Source organism: Leptopilina boulardi, unplaced genomic scaffold (assembly GCF_019393585.1).
Source record: "Leptopilina boulardi isolate dan_hultmark-lab unplaced genomic scaffold, ZJU_Lbou_2.1 LbouV2_112, whole genome shotgun sequence".
NCBI classification, from domain to species: domain Eukaryota; kingdom Metazoa; phylum Arthropoda; class Insecta; order Hymenoptera; family Figitidae; genus Leptopilina; species Leptopilina boulardi.
Window position 1 is genome coordinate 1,352,451 of NW_026137655.1, and position 27,943 is coordinate 1,380,393.

A 27,943-nucleotide genomic window follows, 5' to 3' on the forward strand; every position below is an offset into this window, starting at 1 on the left:
TTTTAAACACTGCTTCTAATACAATAAATCATTCTCTCAAAATATTTTCATGTAATTTCTATAGGGAATTTATATATTTTCACACTTTTAATCGAATTAATTTTTTTCTCAGATTAAAAAAAAAACTTAAATACAAAATGACTAACAGTTTTTTTTTATATTATTTTATTTCGCTTTTATTCTTTTGGGGGTCAATGAACCTTACAGCCCTCCCTTTTTTTGTGTATATAGCAATTTGTCTGAATTGACATAAAATAAAGGAGAAATGTGCAATTATTTTCTTTTGGAAATTAGAAATGAAAGTAAAATAACTAGTAATTTCATAATTTTTTTAAAATTTAAATTATGGATTTTTTTTTTTATTAAAAGGAAATTTTTCAAAAAGAAATTTTTGAGATTTCTTTTTCAATTTTCTTGCATCTATTGAACGTTTCAATCTAGAGAAATTGCTTTAGTGGCATTTTAAATATACGCTTTTAAATTCTATAGAGAATATATTCACCGGAAAATAATCTATTTTCATAGTTTATGTGTTTTGCTATATTGAGTTGCCTTTAAAACCTGTCCAATAAATTTTTCTCAACTATTTACAATACATTTACTAAATTTTATTAAAAAAAAAAGAAGTGGAATTATAATTTTTATATTAAAATTATAAATATAAAATCATAAATTTGATAAATAAAAATTATTTTTATTTTAAATAAAATTTTCCACTATCGAAAAAAAATTCCACTTCTTTTGCCACAAATGATAATTATTTTTCTTATAAAAAATACAAAAAAAATTCTAACTAGAAAATTTGATTTTACTTTGAAAAAAACCTTTTTAAATATAAATATAATTTCCTTTTCGGTGAAATGGTGAAAAAAAAAAAAAAATACTTTAACGAATTGAGGACTTTGTGGCCTTCACGTTTACACGTGCCTGGGTCTGACACATAGGATTCCGGAAATCAAAAATTTAACTTCACAAATGGTAAAGGCCATAGTTAGAAATGAAGTTTCCGATCATATATAAAAATTCTTTATCGAGTAAATCAGATTTTTTCTTTACCCCTCTATATTTTGATAAAAGTCAAATATAATAATAATATTTTTATAATTATTATTCTATACTACATATGAATATTTTTTTCTCTCTCTTCCAATTGTTTTTTTCTTTCCGCTGTCAGAGAAAAAAATGACTAGCGACAATATATTCAGCATGACATAAAGTTTTGACGGCAACAAAAGACATCAAATATATATATATATTCCTTATGGAAAGGGGGGGAATCCATTTTCAGTTGTTTGTTTGTGAAATTCTGAGTGGTCAGCATTTGAAAAAAAAAAAAAAAAAAAACTTTTTTCATCACTTTTTCCCTATTCTGTAAGCAATCAAGAAAAAACATATCCCACAAAAAGAAGTGAAAAAAGAGAACCATATATTTTCCCACATTTAGTTCGATGATAGGAGGATGATTTTTGTGAAAGATATTTCAAAAGATATTGATCAATCTTTCATCAAGTTAGAAGAGAGGATTCATAAATTATTTTCTTTTTCAAAACGAGAAGAGTGAATTAATGGAAAAAAAAGAAGTTGAAAAGCCAAGAGAAAGTAGATCCAAAAAAAAGGATTTAATCTTTAACCCTTCCATTATCTTGATGAAAATGAAAAAAAATAGTTGTGAAATATAAATAGAAAAATAGAAAAATATTATTAAAATTTATATTAAATATATTAAATTTAATATAGTAATTTTGATTGTTGCCGGAAATTATTGAAAGTTTGATTAAATTGAGAAAACTTAGTTTTCGAAACTATTTGACCACTAAACTATAAAATAAAAAAAAAATGATTCATTTTAGGCGAAGCAGATGAGCGCATGAAATACTTCCTTTAGAAGCATGGAAGCGGAATTTACTGCTCAATAAATCACAAAAGTTATGGCATTCATAAGAACTATTTAACACTGTTGAATTTGTTTCCTTCAATTCTTACAAAATAGTGAAATCTAAGCCTAACGAAATTAATCTTGTTAAACTGTAAATTTTTTTCCTCCCACTATTTAGGATCAAAAAATTATTTAATTAAAAAAAAAAATTTCTGTCTCATTTTTGTAAATTTTATTTTATGCAAAAATTAAAATTTACAAAATTCATTTGTTCACAAAATATTTGTTTTTTATTATAATTATGAAAAAAGAAAATAGAAATTATAAAATATTTCTGAAGAAAATTTGCAAAAAAGAAAAATATTTCTAATTGAAAAATAAACTCACCTGTCTAAACTCATTAGAACGAGTGTGTAGACACTTGCGCAGGCAGTGACGATAATTAGATACTGTACAACTTTACACCATATGTTTCCAAATGGCCAAAATGGCAAAACAAAGTCAGTTGCCGTAAATGGTATACAAAATAATACAAAAAGTAAATCGGCCACAGCAAGATTAATTATTAAAATGTTTGTTGTTGATCTCATTCCTGGATTAGCGGCAACCACAAGTACAACTAATGAATTTCCAACAAGACCCAATATTCCAATTAAACCAAAAAATAATGGCACAACAACAATGACTATTTGATGTACCAATTCACGATCAAAACCTAAATCCTCTTCATTGTCACACAATATTTCTGAATTGATTGTTGAATTGCAGATGACTGTCGTGATATTCATGGAATTTGATGAACGCGAAGAATTCCAAAGGGCGTCCATTTTAAATGACAAGGAAATAAATTTAGAAGAGAAAAAAAAATGAATTTTCCAAATTCCCGTGTTAAACTAGTTCACAAGATTTTCAAATAATTTTTTTTTTTTTCCCTATTTTTGAATTTAATTTGTTTTTTTTGAATTCTTGTCAGTCATTTTTGATACATTTTTGTTTTCTCTTGCTTTATTTTGCCATTACAAAATTTTATATATGTTGAAAGTAAAATTTATCTTTGTTTTGAAAATTGCACAATTTTTTTTTTCTCTCTTGAAGTATCATTATCATCATCATCATTATCTTGCACTGTCGTCATTACACGGATAATGTGTAGCGCGCAAACAATTTTCGGACAATGTATTTTTTGTTTGAAAGAACACTTTTTTTTTAATAATTGCGACTTATTGGAAAAATCTCGATTACACTAAAAAAAAAGTCATTTTATCACATTGTGCTATGAGGTTTTTTTTTCTCTTAATACTCTTCATCGTCTTCCAGATTATGGTTCTTCAGGATCGTAATGAATTCTCGTCACATAATACACACTATCCGCTTTCAGTGTTCTTTTTTTTGGCCTGGAAAGCTTTTTTTTCTATACAATTTGTTGGAAAAGTAATGAGAATCAAGGTAGAAAATTTATTTTAAAAAATAAATAAATTATCAAAATAATTCAGTCAACTGAACAAAGAAAATATAAAAATATAATTAATTAAAAAACTAGTTTAAATTAAACTAATTTAGATGAAAAATATTTGAGTGGAAAAAGATTATTTGATATGCAGAAATTGTAACTTTGTTCGAGTGCTGATTGAAAGTTACAATTTTCTATGTATAAAATCGATGGGAAACTACATTTAAAAGTTAATTTTACAAGCTGATAAAGCTTCAACGTTATCAAATTTAAAAGCAAATTTCAAGAGGATTGAATTTCTGAAATAAAGTGATTCTCAGCTTATGTATATATATAAAATGAATTGCAATTAATCCCAAAGAATTTGCAAAATACTTAGAGGTTAATATTTTTAAAAGCCTTTTGAAACGTAAAAGTGGTAATTGGACAAGATAAAAGGATTTCAAGTATCTGTTACAAAAACCATATTCCATTACATAGAATTTTGTTCTCTTGTCACTGGAAAAATTATATTTCTTTAAATTCCACTTGAAAAATATGAATAATGTTTTTGAAAAATATTATCTTTAAAAAAAATAATGATACAAATATTTTTTAAATTATTTTTAAAGGGTAATTTTTATTTTTTCGAATTTTGTTTTAAAAATAAAATATTTGAAATTTTTGTAAAGTGGTACAAAAAAAATAATTTAAAATAATAAATATTTTTTACATATAAATAAATATTAATTTGACAATTAATAATTAATAAAGAAATAATTTTTAGTATTTTCGGAAAATTGTGATTGAAAATACAAGAGGGATTTGCTCTCTTAATTTAAGATCAATATTGAATTTAGTCGCTAATTATTTGTCTAGTTGTTACACTATATCATCCCTTCATAATATACATATGTATAATCACTTTCAATTAACAAGTTCTCACTCCCTCACAATATTCAGTTTGAGTTAATGACTTTCTTGATTAGCATTGATAGACTTCCATTGTTCTTACATTATTCATTATGATACATAAATGCTGAATAAGAGAAAATTTAAATTTTTTGACAACTTTTTTCGTCAAATTAAAATTTATCATAATTATTATATTATAATAATAATTATCATAATAAAAAATTTAATAAAATTAAAAACAATAGAAAATGGAATATAGTTTTTTTTTAATAACTATAATTTCAGTCATTTTATACATTTTTCCGAAATTATTATCAATTTACAATATTAAAATTAATTTAATTTTATTAACATGCACAACAAAAATTTTAAATTGCAAAAAACGTTGCAAAAATCATAAAAGTGACAGTCATAAAAAGTCGATAGGTAAAAAATTAATAAATTATTTAGTTAGAGTAATAAATACATAATTAAATAAAGCAAATTTCTAATTGAATAATTAATTTTTTTAACTGAAGAAATTAACAATTAATTATTAAATAATTGAAATAATTGATTTCTTATTAAATAAACTAAACAATTCGTAAATAATTCAATGAACAATTTATTGATAATTTAATCAATTTTTACATTTAATTCGTAAGTTTTTAAAAAAACACTGACAATAAAAATGATTTTATTTTAAAAAATTATATTAAACATAAATAATGTACATATAATTAAAAGGCCCAATATGATTTTCATTTTTATTACAAATAAACAGTTTAAAAAAGTAAATGAACATATAAACTAAAATAATTAAGAAACATTAAATGTTAAAATTATTTAATTATTATAAATTTAAAAAAAATTACAATAATCAAATCGTTAAAAAAAAGTAAATTAAAGACAATTTTATATACAAAAAGCCACTTGATTTTTACTACCTTTCAATTATAGGATTGTATTTGTCATTATTTTTTCTTAAATATAAAAGAGATGAAAAATCTCTCTTATTATTTTAAAGAAAAAAAAATTCAAATTTAATTTTAAAGAATATTTTTTTATTTATTGTTGTGGGAAAATGAAATTTTTCTACTTTGAACGAAAATACGAGGCGTAAAAATTTTGAAGGGCCACGAGTCGAATCCGCCTTCGACGACGGATGCGGAACGACTACGCGTTTCTGAACCTTAACTAAAGCTGGTCAAAGCTGCTGCGTGTGCATCGAAATCAAATTTCGCTCCTCTTTTCTTTTGATCACAGCGTTCCTGATGTCATTTTCCTGAACTAGATTTTCAAATTTTTTTTTTTTTTTTTTTTTAATTTTTTAAATAGAAAATTTTTTTCTCTCATTACATTTATTATTACCATTTGGCGTTGCTAAAAAAAATGTTTTTTTTTTAATATAAAAATTTATACAATAAAAAATTAGAAAAATCATTGTATAAATTGTTTATTTGATTATTGTAGTTTATAATGAATAAAAAAAGGAGGAAAGTAATTTTTTTTTTTTTGTTTTACATGGAAAATTTTTAAAGAAAACAATATTTTACTTTAGTGAATTATTTGGGATTAAACGCCTGATAAAAGGCAACCGAATGTACAGTTAAGAGTGAAGTAAAATTTACCGGTAAATAATTTCAAATGATAATTTATCAGTCGTTAATGTTAATTAAAAATATTCGTCAGTTTCCACTGTAGGTAAATTGTAAAATTAACGTTACTTTCATTGTTATCTGCTCATGATACGAAAGACAGAAAATTACTTTATCGGCTTTGATAAAAAAAAAATCAATAAAACAGAAATTAATCAAAATATTTGGTTTTATATAAAATATATATTCAATTTTTTTAAACTTTAAACTTTACAAATTTTTTTCTCCCACAGAAATTTAAAATTTTTTTTATTTTTATTTTCAATATTGTAGGTTGCAATTTCAAAATTTGTTTACTGACATTTTTTTTAAATAATTACGATCAATCAAAAAAAAATGTTTATTTAAATTAGAATTTAAAAAGGATTTGATTTTTTAAGTAAAAATAAAAAATGTTTAATTTTTTTTATTCGATGGCGCCTAGTGGTTATGAAAAAATAATAATAAAAACATTTCCTTATAATTGACTCACAATTCAGATTATAGAAAAAATAAAAATTAGCCAACGTAAATTATTCAACGTTTTGCGCTTCTTATCAAAATGTGTCTATGGGTTATCGTCTTTCCCCGAAGGGAACTTGAACCTCGATACTTTTTTTTTTTAAATGAAAACAGAAAATATTTATAAACGTTTAATTTTATCCACATTCAGCTTTTTTGGTTTTGCAATTTTTCTCTTTATAAAAAATATTTTAAATTTGAATTTGTTATTATATTTTTAACATTTTTTTAATTTCCTTATAAAATAAAGTGACACTTTCTCTGATTAACAAATATAAGAAAAATTTTTCATGGAAAAAAAAGTTTTTATAGAAAAACTTTTCAATAATCTATATCTGAACATGAACTTTCAATTCTTTTCATTAGGAGAAAAATTACATTACTCTACTTTTTGATACCATATATCCAATATCAAGAATTAATCAGCAGAAAAGTAGATCTTTATTAAAGCTTTTAGAACCTCTTTAAAAACTTTTACCAAAGTATAACTAAGATGAAAACTCACTCGAAACTTATAATCGCATTAAAGAAGAGGGTGGCGACTTTGAATTTTTGCAGACTTTTTCCGTTATAGTGTGTATCTAAAAGCAGTATAAGAAGGTGCGAAACGAGAATATTTTGAACTACAAATTTTTTTTCCATAATTATGATTTTCTTGAAAAAAGAAAAAAAAAACTTGATAACCACCCAACAGTATAGTGAAAATTGGAAAAAATTTCCAATATGTAGAAAATGTAATAAAAAATTTTTTTTTGTTATTTTTTTACTACATTTTCATTTATTATTTTATAGAAATTTTTTTTTTTATACATTTTTCTTATAAAAATAAAAAATTATTTTGACATGAAAAGTCAATTATTATTTTTTTTTTTTGGTTTTAAAATAAGAAAATTGTGGAAATTGAACAAAAAATATATATGGAAGAAATTTTGATTTCCGCATATAAGGTTCATGGTATATAGAATCCATTCCAGTGAAACGAAGAGGCTCTTGAATTCACTGACCGCTAAAATACTCGATATAGGAAAAGGGTTCCTGGATATTTCTATATAATTTATGAGGACAGGAAATAAATCTTCCAATTTTATACTTATCTTTTTAAAAGTCCTTTTTTCCGCTCTAATAAATTTATAATCCCTTTTTTTTGAATCTCATATAATTATATAGTTGAAATATCGAATTCGAAACAAAAAAATTTCAATTAAAAAAAAATACATATTTTTTTTTACAAAATAAATGATTTTTTTAAAATTGTTTTCTATGGAAAATAAAGTAAAACGAATGAAATTGATAAAAACAAAATTTTCCAATTAAAAAGAAACATATTTTTTTTACAAAATTAATTTTTAAAATTGTTTTTCTTTGGAAAATAAAGTAAAATGAATGAAATTGATAAAAAGAAAATTTTTTCCTTTGTCGTTTACAGTTGTGTAACTATTTAGGGTGACACAGGTGAGGTTCCCAGCATCCAAAGTAAACGATTTTAGAAGCAGTTGGTTACTTCTGTTAAATCTGCTTTCCAGAACATAAAAGCAAACTTTTCCCATTTTGTCTTAGAAGTCTCTTGATTTATCTTGGCTTTCAAGATTTGAAATTTTTACCAAAAAAAAAAAAGTTGAAACATATCTTTTCGTTGAATTCCCTCCCCCAAAAAAGGAGCTTAGATTCATCTTTTAAATTAATGGAGTTGCAGAAATATAGAAAAGAAAATACGAATTTTTCTATATTAATTTTCTTATTTATTTTTTATTTAAAAAATTTCGAAACTAGAAACAAATAAATACTAACTATGATTTTTATTCTTTAAAAAAAAGTCCCTTTCGTATAACAAGCATATAGTGAATAAAATGTGAGGAAAAAATTTAAATTTTACTACCCCGGGTGGATGAAACCAATCGAAACGCTAGTCTCTATTCTACGATCGGTCTTTTGTTAAAGATCAGAATGGCTAGAGCTGAACATAGAAGGGTTGAATTTATGGTCAGTGACGATAGCCGAGTAATCTCCACCGTTCGTTTCTTTATTGCACTTCTAACTACCGCGAGGTAAAATAGAGAGAGAGAAAGAGGGGGGAAGTGTCGATGAAAAGAAGAGTGAAGTGAACCTCCATAGGGTTATATGGAATGAGTAAAAAAAAAAAAAAAAAGAAGGATAAGGGATAGCAGTAAAAATCGCGTCGTCGTTTCCTCATCCTCTGTCGATTATCGAAACTCCCGGAACAAGCAATCGAATTCATTCGCGTTTCGATATCCGCCTAGTTTTCTATGAAAAAAAAAAATCTCAGCTAATTTCGAAAAAAATTTTCCTTCCGAATTTATAATTTTCCATCATTGAATTTTCTCTGAAAAATATTACGAGAACTTTTTTTTTAAATTAATTAAAAAGACGTTTTACATTTTTAAAAGTTTAAATTATGTTTTATTTTACAATAACTTGAAAATTAACTACGTTTTAATAGTTATGTAAATTTACAAGACTTAAAAATATTTAATTTATTTATACAAAAAAAAAAAAAATTTAAACAATTTTATTGATTATTATTCTTACTGACTGAATCGATCACTTTTTGAATGACAAATTTCTTCAGTACATTTGCGGCATATTCTTGAATTTTATCCCCAATGCTTGGTTTTTGTGTCACGGGACCATTATTATATCCACCTTGAGGATAACCTTGTCCTGGATAATTTTGCGGATAGCCACCCGCCTGATTGGGATTATTATACTGATTTGGATAAGCTGAATATGTATTTGGTTGGCCATTGTATGGATTTCGTCCTTGATTGTAGTTTGGATTTTGATATTGATTTCCACCTTGATTAGGATTATTTCCATAACCAGAATAGGGATTACCCGAATAAGGATTACCCGAATTTGGATATCCGGAATTTTGATTACCCGAATAAGGATTACCGGAATTTGGATAACCTGGATAACCGGAACCACGATATCCAGAACCGGAGGAACCTGTATTACCTGAATCCGAAGAACCGGGATAACCAGCGTTAACAGTACTTGCTCCGGTTTTTCTCACAGTCTCTTCTGGATAACCAGAACCGGAAGGATATCCAGAACCGGATCTTGCTTCACCTGGATAACCAGAACCAGATGGATAACTAGGATACGAAGAGGGTCTTTTGTTGGAAGAATCAGAATTTGGAGAAGCTGAGGGATAACCAGATCCTGATCGATAACCCGATCCGGATGGATAGCCAGAACCGGAAGTATAACCAGAACCGGATCTCGATTCTCCTGGATAACCGGAGGAAGGATAACTAGGATACGAAGAGGGTTTTTTAATGGAAGGATCAGAATTTCCTGATACGGATGGAGAACCAGAACCGGAACTCGTTTCTCCTGGATAACCGGAACCAGATGGATAACCAGAACTGGTTCTCGGTTCTCCTGGATAACCGGAACCAGATGGATAACCAGAACTGGTTCTTGGTTCTCCTGGATAACCGGAACCAGATGGATAACCAGAACTGGTTCTCGGTTCTCCTGGATAACCGGAACCAGCTGGATATCCAGAACCAGATCTCGATTCACCCGGTCTTTTGATTGAAGAATCATCATCAGTATTTTTGACATCATCATCAACCCCTCGTCGCAATCTCGTTAATGATAATATTTCTGTTTCTTCTGGTAGTTGTTTGGCGAAATGGCCATAAAAATCAGCGACACCACCATTTCTTAAATCATTGTAGTCGGGAATTATATTGTCCTTGAGAATATCAATTCCAACGTCATTTTCAATTTCCCATGGTATCATCTCGGAATCATTCCAATTGAATTCTGTAAAAAAATTGTCGTAGACTTTCTTCTTTAGATTTGACATAGATTCTGGGGGAGGGAGAAAGAAAATATATTCCATGCTCATGTCTAAGCTCGAGAAAATAATGTGACGATGTCCATAATTGGAAGAGAAGAGACGCCACGCGAGGATGAATTAATGTTATTCCGTGAAGCAATCCATGTGTGTGTGTGTATGTGCTGTTGTTAATTTAATTTATGATTTATGATTCTTTTGCGCACAATTTGCCCTCGCAGATTTATTGTATCCCTTTTTGACCCAAAAGGAAAGAAATGTGATTAATTTTACTTAGTCTCACACATTTAATTATTATTATTTTTTTTAATTTTGTTTTTTACTGATTTTTATATCCCATGTTTATGTATTTGTCTTTTTTTTGTGTTAATTCAAAATTTTGTTTGGAAATTGTAAAATAATTTTATTGTAAAAAACAATCGATATTTAAATTGGTAACTTGTGATTGAATTATTAAATATTATTATTAGTGTGTGTTTGTGTTAAAGCTCCCATGCATTCTTTATATTACGTAACATGCAAAATTTATTATTATAAATTTTCATTTTCTTTTTTATTTATTTTTTTTTATTTATAAATACAAATTGATTTACAAAATTTTTGCAATTGTACTAAATATATTTTGGTACAATTCTCAATATACGCTATAAAAATCATCCCTTATTTTTATAAAAATACTAAGAATATAGAAAAATTAAAGTATTCATATATATATATAAGTACTTTATGAAAAAAAGATGCTTTTACAGAACAATGGCACTGGATTATGAGTATCAATAGGTACTAAATAAAATTATATAATAATTATATAATTTATCTTGGGTTTAAAATTTTTTTTTTGTATATCGTAAATAATTTTTTTTTTTATCCACAATAAGGACAAATATACCCATTTTAAAGACTTCGCGAAAATCTCCATGTTTTATTGCCACGTGAATCAGTTGACACATGAGTTTTGTAATTATTATTATTTCCACTGGAATAAAAATTTCCTTTTGGCATAATTTGGGGAGTTTTTGTTGTGGCATAACCACTATGGGAATTGCCACCAAAATGACGATTCCACCAACCGTTGCCATTTCCAATGGAATTGCCAGGATATCGAGGTAGCCAAGATGATGATCGAGGTGGAGGTGTTGGTACAGTTGGTCGTATCACAACTCCAGTTGGTCTATAATTGTAATCTGGCCTGTTGTAATCTGGTCGCCTTCGTGTTGGTGGAGCTAATTGACAATTTTTCGAATTAAAAAAAAATTCCTTTTTTTCAAATTAAAAATATTTTTTAAAATAAAAAAATATTCTTCTTTTTTTTTGATTTAAAAAATATTCCTGTTTCGAATTAAAAAAAATTATTTTTTTTATAACAAAAATATTAATTCTTTTGCATAGAGAGATAATATAATTCTGTTATAAATATAAGGAAATAACTTTGTTATTTTTGTTGCAAAAGGAAATTAAAATAAAAAATGAGATTGTTAAAAATTATAACTTGAAAAAAGAATTTTGAAAGTTTTTAAAAACTATGTATTAATAAAAATAAATAAAGTATAAAATTTAATTTCGGATATTAATTTCATAGAAGAAAAATTAAGTTTAGAAAAATATTGACTTGAAATAATATTTTTAATTTTTTTTTGTATACATAGAGAGATTATTATAATTCGACAGTGATTTTTCCATTCGTTTTCATTTCTATAAAAAACAATATTAGAATAATAATAAAAATGTAAAGGGGCAAAGATTAAAGTTCAATTTGATATTGAAAAGAAGGTCGCGCGAGTTTCCAAGAAAATTGACTCGACTTTGGGAATAAATACAGAACGACACGTTCTTGCATATATATTTCAAATTTTCATGATTAAAAATAATTAAAAAATTTTTTCTATACATAAAATTTAATGATAAATTAAATATCATTTTGTGTGACACAATATTTCCATATAAATAAATTTTTTCCCACCATGTGAAAATTAAAAATGTTCTAAGAATGGAAATAAAATTGCGTTTTTATTCACTTTTAATTAATTGATGTTTGTATAAAGTTTTACTAAAACATTATCGTACAACTAATTACTAAACACTCTCATTGACCCTGACATTTTCCAGAATTGGAAGGGAATTTCTATTTATTTACTCGCTAAATGCGCAAGAAATTTTCAAAGTTGAAACAAATTAATTCGCTCATCACTTAACGTGTCCTTTCAATACCCACGCTCTTTAATGTTAAACGATAAATACTAATTAAGGAAAATAGTTTACTGAAATTAATCAAAATTAAAATTTACTTTCATATCAATTTTATTGCGAAGAACGTAAAAATGACAATTTATATCAGTCGAAGAAAATACAAAAAAAGAAAAAAATTTCTTTTCATTATTTCGAAAATCTAAAAATCTGCAAATAAATGAAAACGTACTTTCAATTAATTTAATTAATTTTCTTTAATTAAATTAATTGAAGCCAATGTTAAATTAATATTGAACACTTTTATGTTATTTTTAATTATATAAACAAAGTAGAATGATATTTTCTTTAATGTGTGATGAAAAAGTTTAATTAACAAAAAGAAAGATATATAACACTGATATAAAAATAATATTGTATACTTAAACTATAATCAATAACAACGAGTCATGTATCTAGAATCTTGAAGAAATATAATGATTTATGTACACAAAATTAATGTATATATATATGAAGGACGGAGACAGAAAATCGATGTGATTCTTATCAGGATTATTCTTTTTCGTATATATTCGCAAATTTATACAACAATTGCTCCCTTAAAAAAAAACACACGATTCTATTGTTAAAAACTATTCTAAAAAGTACGAAAGGGAGTTGACAATCGCTTAATTAATTTTATATGACAAAAGATATGACAAATAATTTGTCAATCGATTCAGGGGCAGCCTTAATTCACTCACTGGGAAGGCACAACATTTCTTTTTAATAATTTCTTTCATTAATTTTGTACAATTTTCCATATTTGTTCTATTATATAAATATATATATAGTGCGACTTTCATATAATTACTGTCATTTAGGGAGGTAAAAAAAATGTACAAAATTAAGGAAATTTCTTTTCCCTTTTTTTGTGAACATTTCGAATATATGTTCTTATTATAAAATATAATTAAAAGACCGTCCCTGAGTCATTCATCGTTCTTAACATTTAATTTTCGGTAGCGTCGCTTTTTTTCTATTTTCAATTCCATTTTGTTTTTGCGATTAATATATTGGTATACATCAAGTAATTTTATATATGATATAAAAAAGTTCATATTTTAGGGTTGAAACTATTTTTTGTGAAACTTCAATTCATTAAAAAATAAAAATAAAGTAAATAAAATTATAATTTTACATTTTATTATATATATTAATTTTATATATTATTCCACTGTATTAAATAATAAAAAAATACTAATGAAGTACAATTCAAAAAAAAAAAAAAACTTTTAATGAATTGAAATTTCATTTATTTTAATAAAATCCAATAAATAATTTGTTTTCCATACAATTGATTAAAAATCAAATATATATAAACGTATTCACTGTGGCACAAGAATTTTTTTTAAATTTTAACTAAATCCTAAATTACTATTTAAAAAAAAAAACGAATTAAGGGTAATTAAACTTTTAACGAGATTCTATAAAAGTCCTCTGCTTTTTTTTTTTTAGTGTAAATAAAGAGAATAAAAGTAAAAAAATAAAAAATAGTAAAATTCTACTCTCATGGAAAATAGATTACCTCCTCTAGAATGTTAAAATAAAATTACTTTTTCTCTCTTTGACTATATCAGTACACTGAAAAGGGAATTAATTTTTTATTTTTCTACTTTTTGTATAGTAAAATGTACCCTTTTAAACACCAAAAAAAATTCTCTCGATTTTTTTTTTAGTTCGAATTTAAAATCTTTTATAACTATTCGTCATCAAAAATAAAATAAATTATTTTTCAATAAGCATGGAAGAAATTTTAGTAAATATTTAGGGAAAAAATTAGGAAATATTGATATAAAAAGTAGAAAATATATTTTAATTTTCAATAAATTCAAATTGTGAATATTTACGAATTTTAATAAAAAAAATTTATACAAAACTCTTTTCTGAGATTTAGTATTTTTTATAGCAATATTTTCACATTTTGATACGTTTTACCTAAATTTAAAACTTACTAAAATTTCTACTGTACTTATATTTTTTTTCTAAAGAAAATTTTTTTCTTTGGCTAATTTTTTTAATATAGAGCAAAAATAGTTATGAAAATTAAATTACATTTTGAAAATATATAAAAAATTTATTAAAAATATGAATTTTTTTTTTTTTTTGTTCATGGTACAAAAGTATTGCGAGAAATTGTGAGTAAAGCAAAACATGATGTGAGCATCATTATCATTGTAATTGTAGATCCTGTCATTGATGATACGGAACTATTTGGTCGATAATAATTTCGTGAATTCGATTGTGAATAATAATTATTTGGATAATTTCCATAGCTCGGATAACGTTGTCCATTATTTGATTGATAGCCAGGTGGTGGATGTAGTGGATATTGATTATTATTCGATTGAGGATAATTTGATTGACCACCATATGGTGGATAACCCGATTGACCAGGAATTGGCATTCTATTATTATTATTTGTTGGATATGGTGGATATCCGTCATTTCTTGGTGGTTGTTGATTCGTTGGATATGGAGGATAACCATTATTATTATTATTATTATTACCACCATTTGATCCAGAATTTGGATAAGATGGATATCCCAAATTTGTATTTGTATTCCCTGAATATGGCTTCATTGGCGTTCCAAAAACATCATCCTCAGGTGGTGCATTCGCATTTTCATAAGGATTTGAATTCGAATTATGCGATCCTTGATTGTAGGTGTTACTTTCATAGTCTGAAAGGTTTTTTTTTCGTAAATTCTTATATCCTCCCGAGTAGTTATATAATCAGAGAATCAATCCTTTTTTTTTAATGGGGAAAATTGGTAATCTATCAATTTCTCGATAATTGAAAGGACATTTGTTTTTTTTTCTCTTTCACCAACTTAATCATTGAATAGAGGGGAGAGAGAGGGAGACAGAAAGAGGGCGAGTAATTAAAAATAATTCGCTTTCAATTGAGAGTGGATCGACAGGCATTCGATTCAGGATATGTTTCACTGCCAAGGGATAAAAGGAATTCCATGGAAAACTAATCAGCTTGGAACTCGAAAGGAATTTCTCTTAATTCGAATTGACATGGTTTAAAAAAAAAAAAAAAAAAAAAATTTCTTCCAATATTTTGAAACTTGTTTGATTTTATTTTTGTAACAATTTTTTGTTATTTCACTGCAAAAGGAAATGATTTTTATTGGTAGATTCTCTGGTTATAAACTCGTATTTGGACATTAAAACTATATTGGAAATTGAATAAATCACAGCAAAGAAAAAAAAATAAAGGGTAATTTGAAGACCTCATTTAAAGTCAATTTATTACAAACCACCATCACCGAGTGGAAAAAGTGCTAGCTTTGAGAAAAGTGAGTGTTTGGTACTTGCAAGCGTGTGCCATAATACGAGTGCAAACTCATCAAAATTTCAGAAAGCCGTGATTTAAATGCTATATGTGAATTGCAAAAGGAGAAGAAAAAAAAAGCATTTTGCCCTTCACCATATATAATATAGTCACTGTTGGCGAATTAAAATTTCAAAAGTGTTAAAAGAAAATAGACATCTAATTAATTAACAATTTTCACTAAAAAAAATCTAATTTCTACTTTTTTTTTATTTATTAAAAATTCTATAAAAACAGAATATTATCTTTTTTTAATAACATTTGTTTTTAAATTCAATTACATTTCATAGTTGCGTGTATTTATTCTCTTGGTTGTGTTTGATCTTTTTTTTTTTTTTTTTTTTTAAATATACTATATAATTAAATGAAGAATTTTTAATTCGCTGTAATTTCTCAATTCTTTAATGTTTTTTTTTCCACAAGTCAAATAAAAAAAAATAAAGCTCAATAAATGTTTAAAACAAAAATGCAAATAATTGCAAAAAATATATGAATAATCACTTTCGAAGAAAAATAATTTATAGAAATGAAATAAATAATTATGAAAAATTACTAATACTTTATTACACAATTGAGTTTAAAAATTAAAACTTTTTGGGAAAAATAGTTTTAATTTTATTATCTCTAACAATTTTCGTTGCAAGCGGTGCCAAGATTTACAAACATACACAAAACAAGCATGCAATATATAATTATTGTTTTTTTATAACACGTGTGGTAAAAAAAAATCAATAATTTTCGGATAAATTACCACATGAAGTAAAAAAAAAAAAATTTTCCATCATTTTTCTACTCGAGGGCAGAAAATTATATTTATATTATACAATGGGATCGATATTTTAAAGCATATTTTTTTTTAAAAATTCATCGCGACAATTACAAAATGAATTAAAGTTTATGAAAATTTGATCAATTATCACTGTAAACAATCGTTTCGTTCTGTATTTTAAATCCGTATTTCCGTATTTATATTTTCCGTATTTAAATATTTTATATTTACATAAAATACATTACTATTTACAAATGCCCCATTTATGTTAATAATATATATATACTAAAAATCCTCAATTTTTACTTATTATTAATTAACAATTAAAAAAAAGGAATTATTAAAACAAAACCAAATTTTTCACATGCAATTATTTTTCTCAACTCTGAATTTGAATTTGATTTTGTTTCTGACCTTTTTTGGATATGAAAAAGTACAAGGAAACCAAACAAATCTTTTAAATCCAAACAGGAAAAAAGGAAATGGAATTGAATTTTTTTTTTTTGACCTTACCTTGAGATGCCACACAGACTGGACTTCCATTGTCCACTCTACATTTCTGACCGGTTGGACAGTTCATTGTACTGCAATTTGGCTCTGAAATTATATTCACAAAATAAATATTTAAATAAAAGAATTTTTTTTTTTTAATTCTTAAATTATGGATTTTTATAGAAAATTAAAATAGAACATTAATTAATTAAAAAACTAATAAAAAGGGGAAAATTAAAATGAAATTGATTTAAAAAGTAGTTAATTTAAAAAAAATTTTAAATAATTGAAATAAAAAAAATATCGAGTTTTTTGTATAATATAAAACTATTTACCTCCAAAATTCGTTTTCTTTTTGCAAGTTGGATAACTACCACATTGACGACTGTTGGAATATGTACATTTATCTGTCGCTATTACACATTCTTCAGTGCTGGGGCATCCAATATCATTACAAGTTCTTCCATATTCTGCAATTATACAATTATACAATATGAAAAAATATAATTTAATATTTAAAATAGAGACTTTTTAAAATTACTTTTTAATTCCACTTGTTAACATATATCGCATTTCACATTTATATACAATTGTTTTATTTGCCTTTTTCTGTTTAATACTTCTTTTTTCCCCCTCGTACAATAATTTTAGAGAAAAAATATAATTCTTTTAAATTATTATATGAAACTTTTATTTTCAATATTTTATAAAATTTGTGAAATTTTCAGAAAAATGTAGAGTGTGTCCTACAAAATCATACAACTTTTGTTGACTAAAACTATACTAGCTGTATTTGTTTGGTATAAGGCGAAAAATGAAAAATAATAGCCCGCAAAATTCGAGAAAAAAAAAATTCCATGTACTCCCAAACACGTAAAATCTCTAGAGATCAACTTTTCAGCATTATCGTATATATATATATATATATACGTGAAAATCAACCACTGGAAAGGAAATTCCATGAGGAGCAAAAGAGTTAAAGAATGACATAGAGAAAAAGAGATTGTAAGCTCTGAATTTATATAATTCAATGCGCATACAAATGAAGATAATCCGAATAATGAAAAAAAAAAAATTTTTTCTCATCAAGAAAATTTAATTATTTTGTGCTTTTAATATACTAGTTCTTTTTTTCGGTTCCTTTTTTTTCTTCAATTTTTCCATTTAGGAATGTATAAAGAAAATTTACTATTAGAAATGATTTTCTAATCTTCATTAATTTAATTTAAAAAAATTTAATATTCTAGTAAAATTAAATTAGTATTTTCTAACAAGGCAAAAATTATATAATGATAAATAGATCGAAAAAAAATATCTACACACAGAGAATGGAAATATTTGTTTCGGAGCCAAATAATTATTTATTTGGTACACATATTTTTTTTGTTACAAATATTTATTTCATATAAAATAAAATATAAAATTATATAATTTAATTCGTATAAAATTTATTTGGTGCAAATATTTATTTGGTATAAAAATTTATTTGGTACAAATATTTGTTAAGAATATTTTTGCGATGCAAGTATTTATTTATTACAAATATTTGTTTGTTGCAAATATTTATTTGGTAAAAAAATTTATTTGGTACAAAAATATTTATTTGGTAAAAAAATATTCATTTGGTACAAATATTGGTTACGAATATTTTTTTGATGCAAGTATTTATTTGATACAATTATTTAATTATTACAAATATTTTTGTTTGTTGGTACAAATAAATTTTATTAGTGTTAAATAAATATTTATTTATTACAAATAAACTTTATATAAGAAATAAAATTTTTATTTAAACCAAATAAAATTGTATTTGTACTAAATAAAAGTTTTAAAATCCCAAAAATTATTTCTGTGTATAGGGCAAAAAAATTTGTTTTCCATTTTATATCTAATAATTAAAAATAATATATTTTCTAAAATATTTTCAATAACAAGAAGAAAAATTCTATAATTGAACGAAATAAAATAACTATATTTATTGAACCAAAAAAAAAAAAGAAGGTGCCTGTAAAAAATATGACATATAGAAAAATGTCATAGGTTAGATAAATACACTCGACTAAATTGTGAGTTTTCCCAGAGATGCTTAAAGGGCAAGAAAAGAGCGTCATATCGTAGCGAGAGCTATTTTGGTTTTTCATCTATATATATATACAGAGTTACTCTTTGTTAATGAAAGAGAGAGAGGCTGTGAGAGGCGTTAAAAATATTACATCGATCGTTGTTCCGGTCGTTATATTATATGCATTTAGCCTCTTGCACCTTGCATAACGTCATAACACGATATATAACGCAACTAATCGTAATTCTATTTGAGCTTCTCCCGCAGTAACCCCATCGATTCTCAATTATCGACACCACTGCTGTCGTTACTGCAATGACCACATTTCCCCTTCTCTCTTTTCATATATAGTATATATACTTTCTGCACCAAGTCACGTTTTACTTTTTCGTCCTCCTACTATATCCTTCGAAGATAGTTTCCGTTTCCTCTTTTTCGTCAAAGATACCAATCTGACGCTTAGAAACTTTCAATGTATAATCTGTCGTTTCGAAAAAGGGCAAATGTTATTTTTTTCCCTTTTTTTTTTTTTTTTTGCCTTTTGTAAATCGACTATGGACCATTAGGTGGAAAATTCGTTCTCATCGAATATTCACGATATTCGGAAAAGGATGTTCGAGAATGTCTCTCAGTCTTTGAATGCGGAATAAAAAGAAATTCGCATTTTCAGGGGGTCTTAAATTTTTATAATTATGGAAGAAAAGTGAATCTTTAAAAATGTTTTTTTTTTTTGCTAATTTAAAGACTTGACTTATTTTTGAAATTAAATTAATTGTTAAATAAATCAATGGGAATTTTTTAACAACGGTCTTTAGAAGAAAGTTCCGTTAATTCAAGTTATTGTTTGATTCAAATAAATTTCCTTTTTTTAAATGAGAAAAATTTCAGATTCGTTTTATTGCATTAATTGAAAGAAGAAATTATTTTCTATGTCTCAATCGATGACGTGATATAATATGTCGCACGTCATGTATTTAATAATAATAATAATTATGATACGATAAATTTATAACAAGTGTGTTAATAATTTAGTAAAGCAAAGATAATTATAATTCTCTAATTAATAACAATTTATTATATTCAATGGACTTTTATTCGAAAATTATATTTCATTATTATATTATTCAGAATTCAGAATGAATAATAATTTATTTATTTATTCAATATGTATTGAAGAATTTCAATAATAATTTTCAGTTAAAAATAATAATACCCGTGTTCTATTATGTTTGTAATTGTGTATTTTATGGGATAAAATCTCCTACTTTGATGTGAAACATTTTTTACTCTCTTTTTTATTTGAAATAACATTTTTCAGAAAAACGTATGTTTAGTTTTGTTGAATGTACAAATTATACAAGAGGAAACAAATTAACGGATAATTGGGTCATAATTCAAGGCACACTTTCGGAATTTGCAAGGTTTTAATTAATAAACAATTATCATTGGATTTCACATAATAGATATTACATAATTTGTATAGCAATTGTATTTTTAAACAAATTTTCCCCTACATTTATTTTCTGAAAAAAAATTCATATTTGTGAAATTGATGTTTATAAATATGGTTGTTATAAAATTTTTTTTTTTTATTTTCACCGAATTTTTATAACCAGAAAAACATTTTTAAAAAAATTTCAACACTTCGTTTGAGGGAAATATATAAAGCTCACTATAGTTTTCACAGATTAATGAGGGGCAATTTTCATAAATTTTAACTATATATATATACACTTTTTAAAACTTAGGTAACTGTCATTCTTCTTACGCCAGACAGTTTAATGAAAAATATTTCAAAGTCGACCAAATTGCAAGCTCTTTATCCAATAAGATTTGCAATATTCAAAGTATGAGAGAGAGAGAGAGAAAAAGAGTTTAATTAAAATTTCATTAATCGTTGTATGTAAAAACGAGAATGTTAAAATTTACCGCGTAAAAGATTGAATTTTTTTTTCTTTTTAAATTTTAGCTGCCATAAAAAAAATCCATGGAAATTTCATAAAAAAAAATGTTTTTTCTCTCCTACTCTCCCTTTTATTTTAGTGAAAATCTTTTCACTTTTCAATGAATAAAAATTAATTACAATTACAACAAAAAACCAAAAAAAAAAAATTAAAACCTATGGCATTTTAATGAATAAAAATTAATTAATAAATTACAAAAAAATGATAATTATTTATTAATGCAATTTTTATTTATTTTATTTATTTATTTATTTATATTTATTTATCTAATAATAATAATATGAGACTTACTGGAATAAGGAACAGCTTCAACCAATGAAATTGAGAAGATAATCGCTAGAGCGATAATATTTTTCATGGTTGCAGGCATTTTCTGTAATCATAAGAATAAAATGATTCGTCATTAAGATCTTGAGAAGTCATTGATAATTGCCACTATAATATAGTGGCTGACCTTCATTCTCTCGAATGTTATATTATAATATCTCGAGGAAGTATATATATATATATATATCTATAGTCGAAGGCGTGACGCCATAGAAAAAAAAAGGAAAAAACAAAACGAGTCTCGAAACTTTTGCGAAGTCTTAAAAAGGGAATATAAAATCAGGGTTAAATTTAAAAAAAAATGAATATTATAAAGAAGAAATGAAAAACAAAGTAGAAAAAAAATATCAAGTAAACACATTTTTATTTAATTAAGTCTAATGATCACATGAATTGTAATATACCTGGGCCATCAAAAAAAAATTATTAAAATTACCCTGTTTTTTTTAACTGATTTTTTTTTAAAGATTTAATGAATGTTAATTATGTTTTAATGTTCATGTTACTATAATACAAATTTTAGAATAATTGTTTCTTGCTGAAGAATTTTTCTTCTAATTTTATAAAAGGAAATATTTAATAACAGAAACTATTATTTTTCTTTCAGGGTAAGATGAAATTCGAAACTTTACGTAATCACACCACTGCAAGGGAATTTGAATGTGAGTATTAGAATATATTTATAATTATCTGGGATTTTTTTCTAATTTCGCTAGAAACGATTTAGAAAAAAAAAAATTCTTGGACAGTGTGTCACTTTTCTTCTCCAATGAGAATATATATTTATTTACGGGATCATTGAATCAATATAGGCATATATGATTTATTAACATTTTTTTTTAAACAATGCTGAATTGTTTTTCTTGAAAAAAGAATTCTGTAATTATTTACACAACTTGAAAATGACGCAGAAACAATTGAAATGGATAAATCGTGTTTAATTCGCCTTGAAAATCTTATCGTTTAATTAATGTTAGAAGTAAAAAAAAAGGTTTAGTTATTTAGGAGTATTAATAATAAATTTTATTATATTTCTATAATTTTATTGAGACATTTCATTAAGAAACTTGAATGATATATATAATAAATATATGAAATTAGTAAACTATAAATACTCCGAACAAAAGTCAACTGACCTAATTCATGTCTTAATGTTTTTTTTCTCCTTTTTTTTCAACCAAAGACCTTAATTTTCATCCGGAAATGTTAGACATTTTTTTCACGGCATGAATTATATATAAAGTATAAGCAATTAGGTACAATTCTCATATATTGTAAATACTATAATATAGCTGTAATGCAATAGGAGTAATTTTATTAAAATATAGAAATAACAAGTTTAATAAAAAAAAAATTAATTAAATCAACAATTTAAAATGTTTAACATTTTTGTTTAAAGTACAAAAATAAAAAAAAAATATTCTAAAATTATCAAAACGAAAGATACATTTTTTGGTAAAATTTGATATATATATATTTTTAAATTGTGACGAAATGTTACAAGGTCGTTTAGAAAAGAGCAATAAAATTCAAATGGACTTTAAATTTTTTTTTACAAAAATTATTCAATACAATAAAAAATTAGGAACAAAATATATTACATATATAATTTTTATTCTGTAATAAATTAAAAATTCAATAAAAAAAAAAAAACAATAACAAATCGTTTGAAAAAAATGACAATAATAATTTTTTAGGAATTGTGAGAGATTTTAAATATTATGATTCAAAAAGGTAGAGGCGAATAAAACGAACTAGTTGTTGTACCCGATGAGATTCGTAGCACGTATGCGTCGAATATCAAAAAGGCAAAGGGGAGAAAAAGGGGGGAGGTGGATCCCTGCAATGTGCTGGATGCATCTAGATTGGCAGCAAAACGATCTCAGGTTATGCTAACCTAAACTCCATTTTTCAACAGAATACACACCTGTCTTTTCGAGCTTTAAAAAAAAAAAATAAATAAATAAATTTAAAAAAAAACGTATCAAAAAATATATTTAAAAGAAAATGTATCAAAAAATACATTTTTTTTTTAAGAAACGTAAAAAATACGAAATTCATTTTTCTATTTTTTTAGTTTTGATCTTCTACATTAGACACACAGGCAGTATGAGTCAGTAATTTATTATAACTGATGGTAAATTTTTTTTTTTTTTTATACTCAACGTCGACGCACTTTATTGACAATTATTGGCAAGAATTGATGCAATTTTATTTAATTAATTTTTGCTACCAATTTTTCTATTTTATTTTTCTACTTTAAAAACATATTTGTTTTTTTATTTGAAAACAATATTTTTGTAAAAATATTTCTAATGGGAATTTTTTTTTCTTTATTTGTAATTTAATTATAAAATGGTTACGCAAAGATATGTTATTAACTTATTACTAGTTTCAATGGAACAATAATGTGTTTGAAACTAAACTGACTATTTTCTTTTTCTTTATAAAATCAACAATATTATTTTATAACAAAAATTCTAAGTAAAAAAAAATTATTTCCATTATTTAACTTATTTGTTTTCATTTAATAAAATAAATTTTTCAGTTGAACATATTTTTAAATTTTAATTCGACTTTAAATTATTTATTTTAAATTTGAAATAAAATAAACATTTTTTTGCTCTAAATAAAAAAAAAATGTTTTATTTAAACTAATGTTTTAAATTAAAAAAAAGTTACTTTTTTTAAAATTAGCATTTAAAAGTTTCAATTTTTTTGATTCATTTCAATGCATCTCAATGAGTTATAAATTTAGATAGTTAAGAGGATTAAAGATTAAATATATATATATATATATAGTAGGAAGGGGGAAATAAGTTTCGCAAATCTTAAAGGAACTTCCTAATAGCTATAATATGCAGAAGAGAATTACACTAAGTTAGCATAAATTGTCCTGACGAAGATAAATTTGTATCAATAATAATTATCCCATCTTTCATTAATTAAAACTTAAATATTTAATTAAAATTTGGATATTTTGTTAATTTCTGCTGAAAATCAGTAAACAAAAAAATACAGTCAATTTATAAATAAAATATAAACAAATTTCGCGCACAAAATTGCAATCTCTTTAGTCAACACAGTATTTAAAAAATTAAAAAAACACTCTGGAAAATTAAATCGCCAATCGTCCAACACAACATTGAGAATGTTATTTCATTGATGCAACAAGTAATATATTCTCGATGATTTCATTCGAAAATGGGACACGTTTTTTTATTTATTCAATAATTCATTTATTTATATTAATTAATTAAGATTAAATAATAGAAAAATAAAACAATAAAGAAGTTTATTAAAAAATAAATTTACGTTAATATTATTTATTATATATTAATATTAATAAATAATAACTTCTTTATTGTTTTATTTTATAATTTAATTTTTATTAATAGGTATATAAATAAATAAATGTGTCCCATTAATATTAAAAAGAAACATTTTTAATATATTTTAAATGTCCAGCTTTCCTTCTAATTAAAAATCACGTGCGCACAAAATAGTTTTCACCTTGGAGTTTATAATATAACGCTTGGTAAAATTGAATTTATAATTCTTTATAAAACACTGACTTATGGGCTATAAATGATTTGAGAATTTAAAAAAATTATTCACTTTTTTTTGGAGTATATATTCTTTTTTTTTTTTTGTTTAACGTACCTTTTTTTTAAAATTAAACGTAGAACTAACTCACTTGAGAGTCACTTTAACACTGAAGAATATCATGAAGTATAGTCTGGTGTAAATTCAGCACTCCAAAGAGATACATTAAACTGAATAAGGTGGGGTGACGTTGGCAAACAAGGATAGAAAATAAGTGAACGCGATGGTCAAGAAAAAGAGAGGGATAGATTTAAAAAGCGATGAGAGGGAGAAAGAGAAAGTTTTAGAATGAGAGATGTATATAGTGTGTGATGTGAGCAATAGAGAAGGAAAATTGTGCAAAAGAAGGGAGAGAGAGAGAATACGTCACAAAGCGGTGACGTATGGGCAAAGAATAGCGCCAACATTTCAAGCAGAAAGAACGTTATAATTTCGCAGCTGTGGCGAACTAAATTTTACGGGAAACACGTCATCGCGATTTAAAAATTTAAAAAAAAAAATTTACAAACTAAAAATATAATTTTTGAAAAATGTAACAAAAAAATAATTATAATTGGCTAATTATTATCATTTTGGCTAAATTTTTAATTAAATTAATTTTGTTCTATAATAATAATTAATATAGTAATTGAAATTGTAAATAAATATAAAAAATAGGAAAAAATATTTCATTTTAAAAAGTGTGAATGGTTTTCCGCGGTCTTTTGAGATGCAACCGGATATACACAGATGTAAGAGAAACCTTCATTTGGTAATTTTAATCCAGAAATTAAAAATAGTATTTTATTTAAATTACAAAATTTTAGAAATTTTTTTTAAAAATATTTTATACGTGGTATATATTTTTTATATGGTTTGTCAATAATCACAAATTAATTGTAAAAGCGTAGATAAAAAAAAAATGAATTTTTTATCATTAAAATATTTATTGAAAAATATTTCATATATCTCATTTTTCATGTAGTTTCCAACATATTAAAAATATTTCCCTACATTTTTAATTTACCATATACAGTAAATATTAAGTATATAAAACACGATATTTAATACACAGATAAAAAATATTCTAATAAAAAAATTTTATATACGAAAATAAATTACAATAATGAATAGAATTTTGCATTTTTTTTTCTGTCTAAAATAGTTAAAAAAAATTTTTATTGATTTTCTCCATTATATATAAAAAAAAACGTCTTGCGCTCTGTAAACCAAATTAAAAGTAATAAAATTTTATTGCAACAAAGTTGTAACTGGGGATCTTTATATAAGAAGAATAGAAAATGATAGAGGCTCATTTTCTCGGGGGCTATATCTGCTCTGAAGTGTAATTAAATTTTAAAAGCAGACAAAAGGGGTAGATATATATGATAAAGTTGACTGATGAAAATAATTTCCAGAATTTGCTCTTTATGCCGAATTTTTATACATATATAAAAAAGAAGAAAAAATTGTGTGTAGTATTTGAAGACTGCATTTATTATTTTCACGTTTTAAATTGAAGAAATTTTTTTCACTCTCTAATATTGCTTTCAACGAATGCGCGACAAAAAAAAATTTAACCAAAATGGATATATAATGGAATATATATTGTTTTACTTCTTTTTATTAAATTTTTACCAATCAAAAAAAGTACCGTACTTCTTTTAGCGAAGAAATTTATATATGTTTAGCACAGGTTGAATAAAATTAGTAAATAATAATTTACCAATAAAAATAATAATAAAAATAATAATAGTAATAGTAATTAATAATTTTATAATGATAATAAATAAATTAAACAATAATTTAACAATTTTGTAACTTAATTCAGTGTTTGAGAAATAATATATAAAAATCAAACAAAAATGTAGAAGAAAATTTTTATACTCTCTTTTAATAAGTAGTGAGTAAAGATACATCGTCAATTTGATTTAATTTTAAGACGAGACAATTTTTTTTACCAATATTGCAAAATAGAATTTTAATATCCGTTGCATAAAAAAAATACCAAATAATTTTGTAGATTGATATTTTAATGTAATTTAAAATATATTTTAAAATTCATTTTCTATAAAAGCAATTTAATATCTTGCAAAAAGGGAAATTGAAAAGTTTTTTTTAAATTATAATTTAAGTAATTAAACGTTGTCTTTTAATATTTGTCTGACTGGAAATTTATTTTACTACTCATACCAAAGATAGCGAGACTTTTATTCATTTAGTATGACTATAATAGTATTTTACTACTAATACAAAAATAGTAGGAATTTACAATACGTTGTCTGACTGGAACTTACTTTTTTTACTGACAACAAAGGTGGAAAAAAATACAGACTGACTAAATCTATTTTTTACTACTTACACCGAATTTTAAAAATAAATTGATTGTAAATTTCTTTTACTACTGTCTAACCTTACATGTCCTTTACTACTAATAGAAAAATTTCGAGATTAATCAATTTTGCCTGACTGTAATTAGGTTTTATGACTGATACTAAATTACAAAAATTTTAAAATTGTTTGTCTGACTAAAATATTCTTACACTACTGACAGGTAAAATTTCTAGAATTTTGTCAGCCCGTTTATTTTGTTTACTACATATTACTAAATTTTTAAAAAATTTCCGAAGTTTAGTCTGACTAAAAATATCTTTTACTACTGATATCAAAATTTCAAAAGAATAAACGTTCTGCTACTGTGTTTTACTACTGATTTTAGAATTTCACGAATTTTATACGTTGACTGTAACTGTCTGTTTCTACTTGTAAAAAAATTACAAGAATAATTTTTATCTGATCATAGTAGTTGTTTACTACTTATTTTCATCATAATAAAAATTAATCGTCTGACTAAAACTGTCTTTTACTACTGATGCAAAATTTACAAGAATCTGAAACGCACTGTCTGACTAAAATTTACCTTTTCTACTTAGTCGTATTTTTGAATAGAATTTTTATTTCATCGAAATTTTATTTGTCCAAAGTTTTAT

General features: G+C 24.5%; 2 protein-coding genes across 11 annotated transcripts in view; both read right to left on the minus strand.

Annotated features, from left to right (window-relative positions):
* Positions 1–3,291, minus strand: part of LOC127281277 (allatostatin-A receptor-like) — a 30,361-nt gene extending 27,070 nt beyond the window's left edge. For all 7 annotated transcript variants that reach the window (XM_051304936.1, XM_051304918.1, XM_051304951.1 and 4 more), the window contains exon 1: positions 2,264–3,291. In XM_051304936.1, the coding sequence (XP_051160893.1) occupies positions 2,264–2,703 (440 nt within the window). In that variant the 5' untranslated portion in view covers positions 2,704–3,291. The remainder of the gene's footprint in view (positions 1–2,263) is intronic.
* Positions 3,292–8,746: 5,455 nt separating this feature from the next.
* The window catches only part of LOC127280130 (uncharacterized), a 93,194-nt gene continuing 73,997 nt past the window's right edge, over positions 8,747–27,943 (minus strand). For 2 of the 4 annotated variants that reach the window (XM_051302998.1, XM_051302989.1), the window contains exons 2-5: positions 21,333–21,416; positions 17,351–17,485; positions 17,037–17,120; positions 8,747–10,153 (exon numbers count right to left, since the gene is read on the minus strand). In XM_051302998.1, the coding sequence (XP_051158955.1) occupies positions 8,886–10,153; positions 17,037–17,120; positions 17,351–17,485; positions 21,333–21,411 (1,566 nt within the window). In that variant the 5' untranslated portion in view covers positions 21,412–21,416 and the 3' untranslated portion in view covers positions 8,747–8,885. Of the gene's footprint in view, positions 10,154–17,036; positions 17,121–17,350; positions 17,486–21,332; positions 21,417–22,504; positions 22,640–25,031; positions 25,159–27,943 lie in introns of those variants that run through there. The other 2 variants (XM_051302972.1, XM_051302980.1) reach the window with 2 other exon arrangements.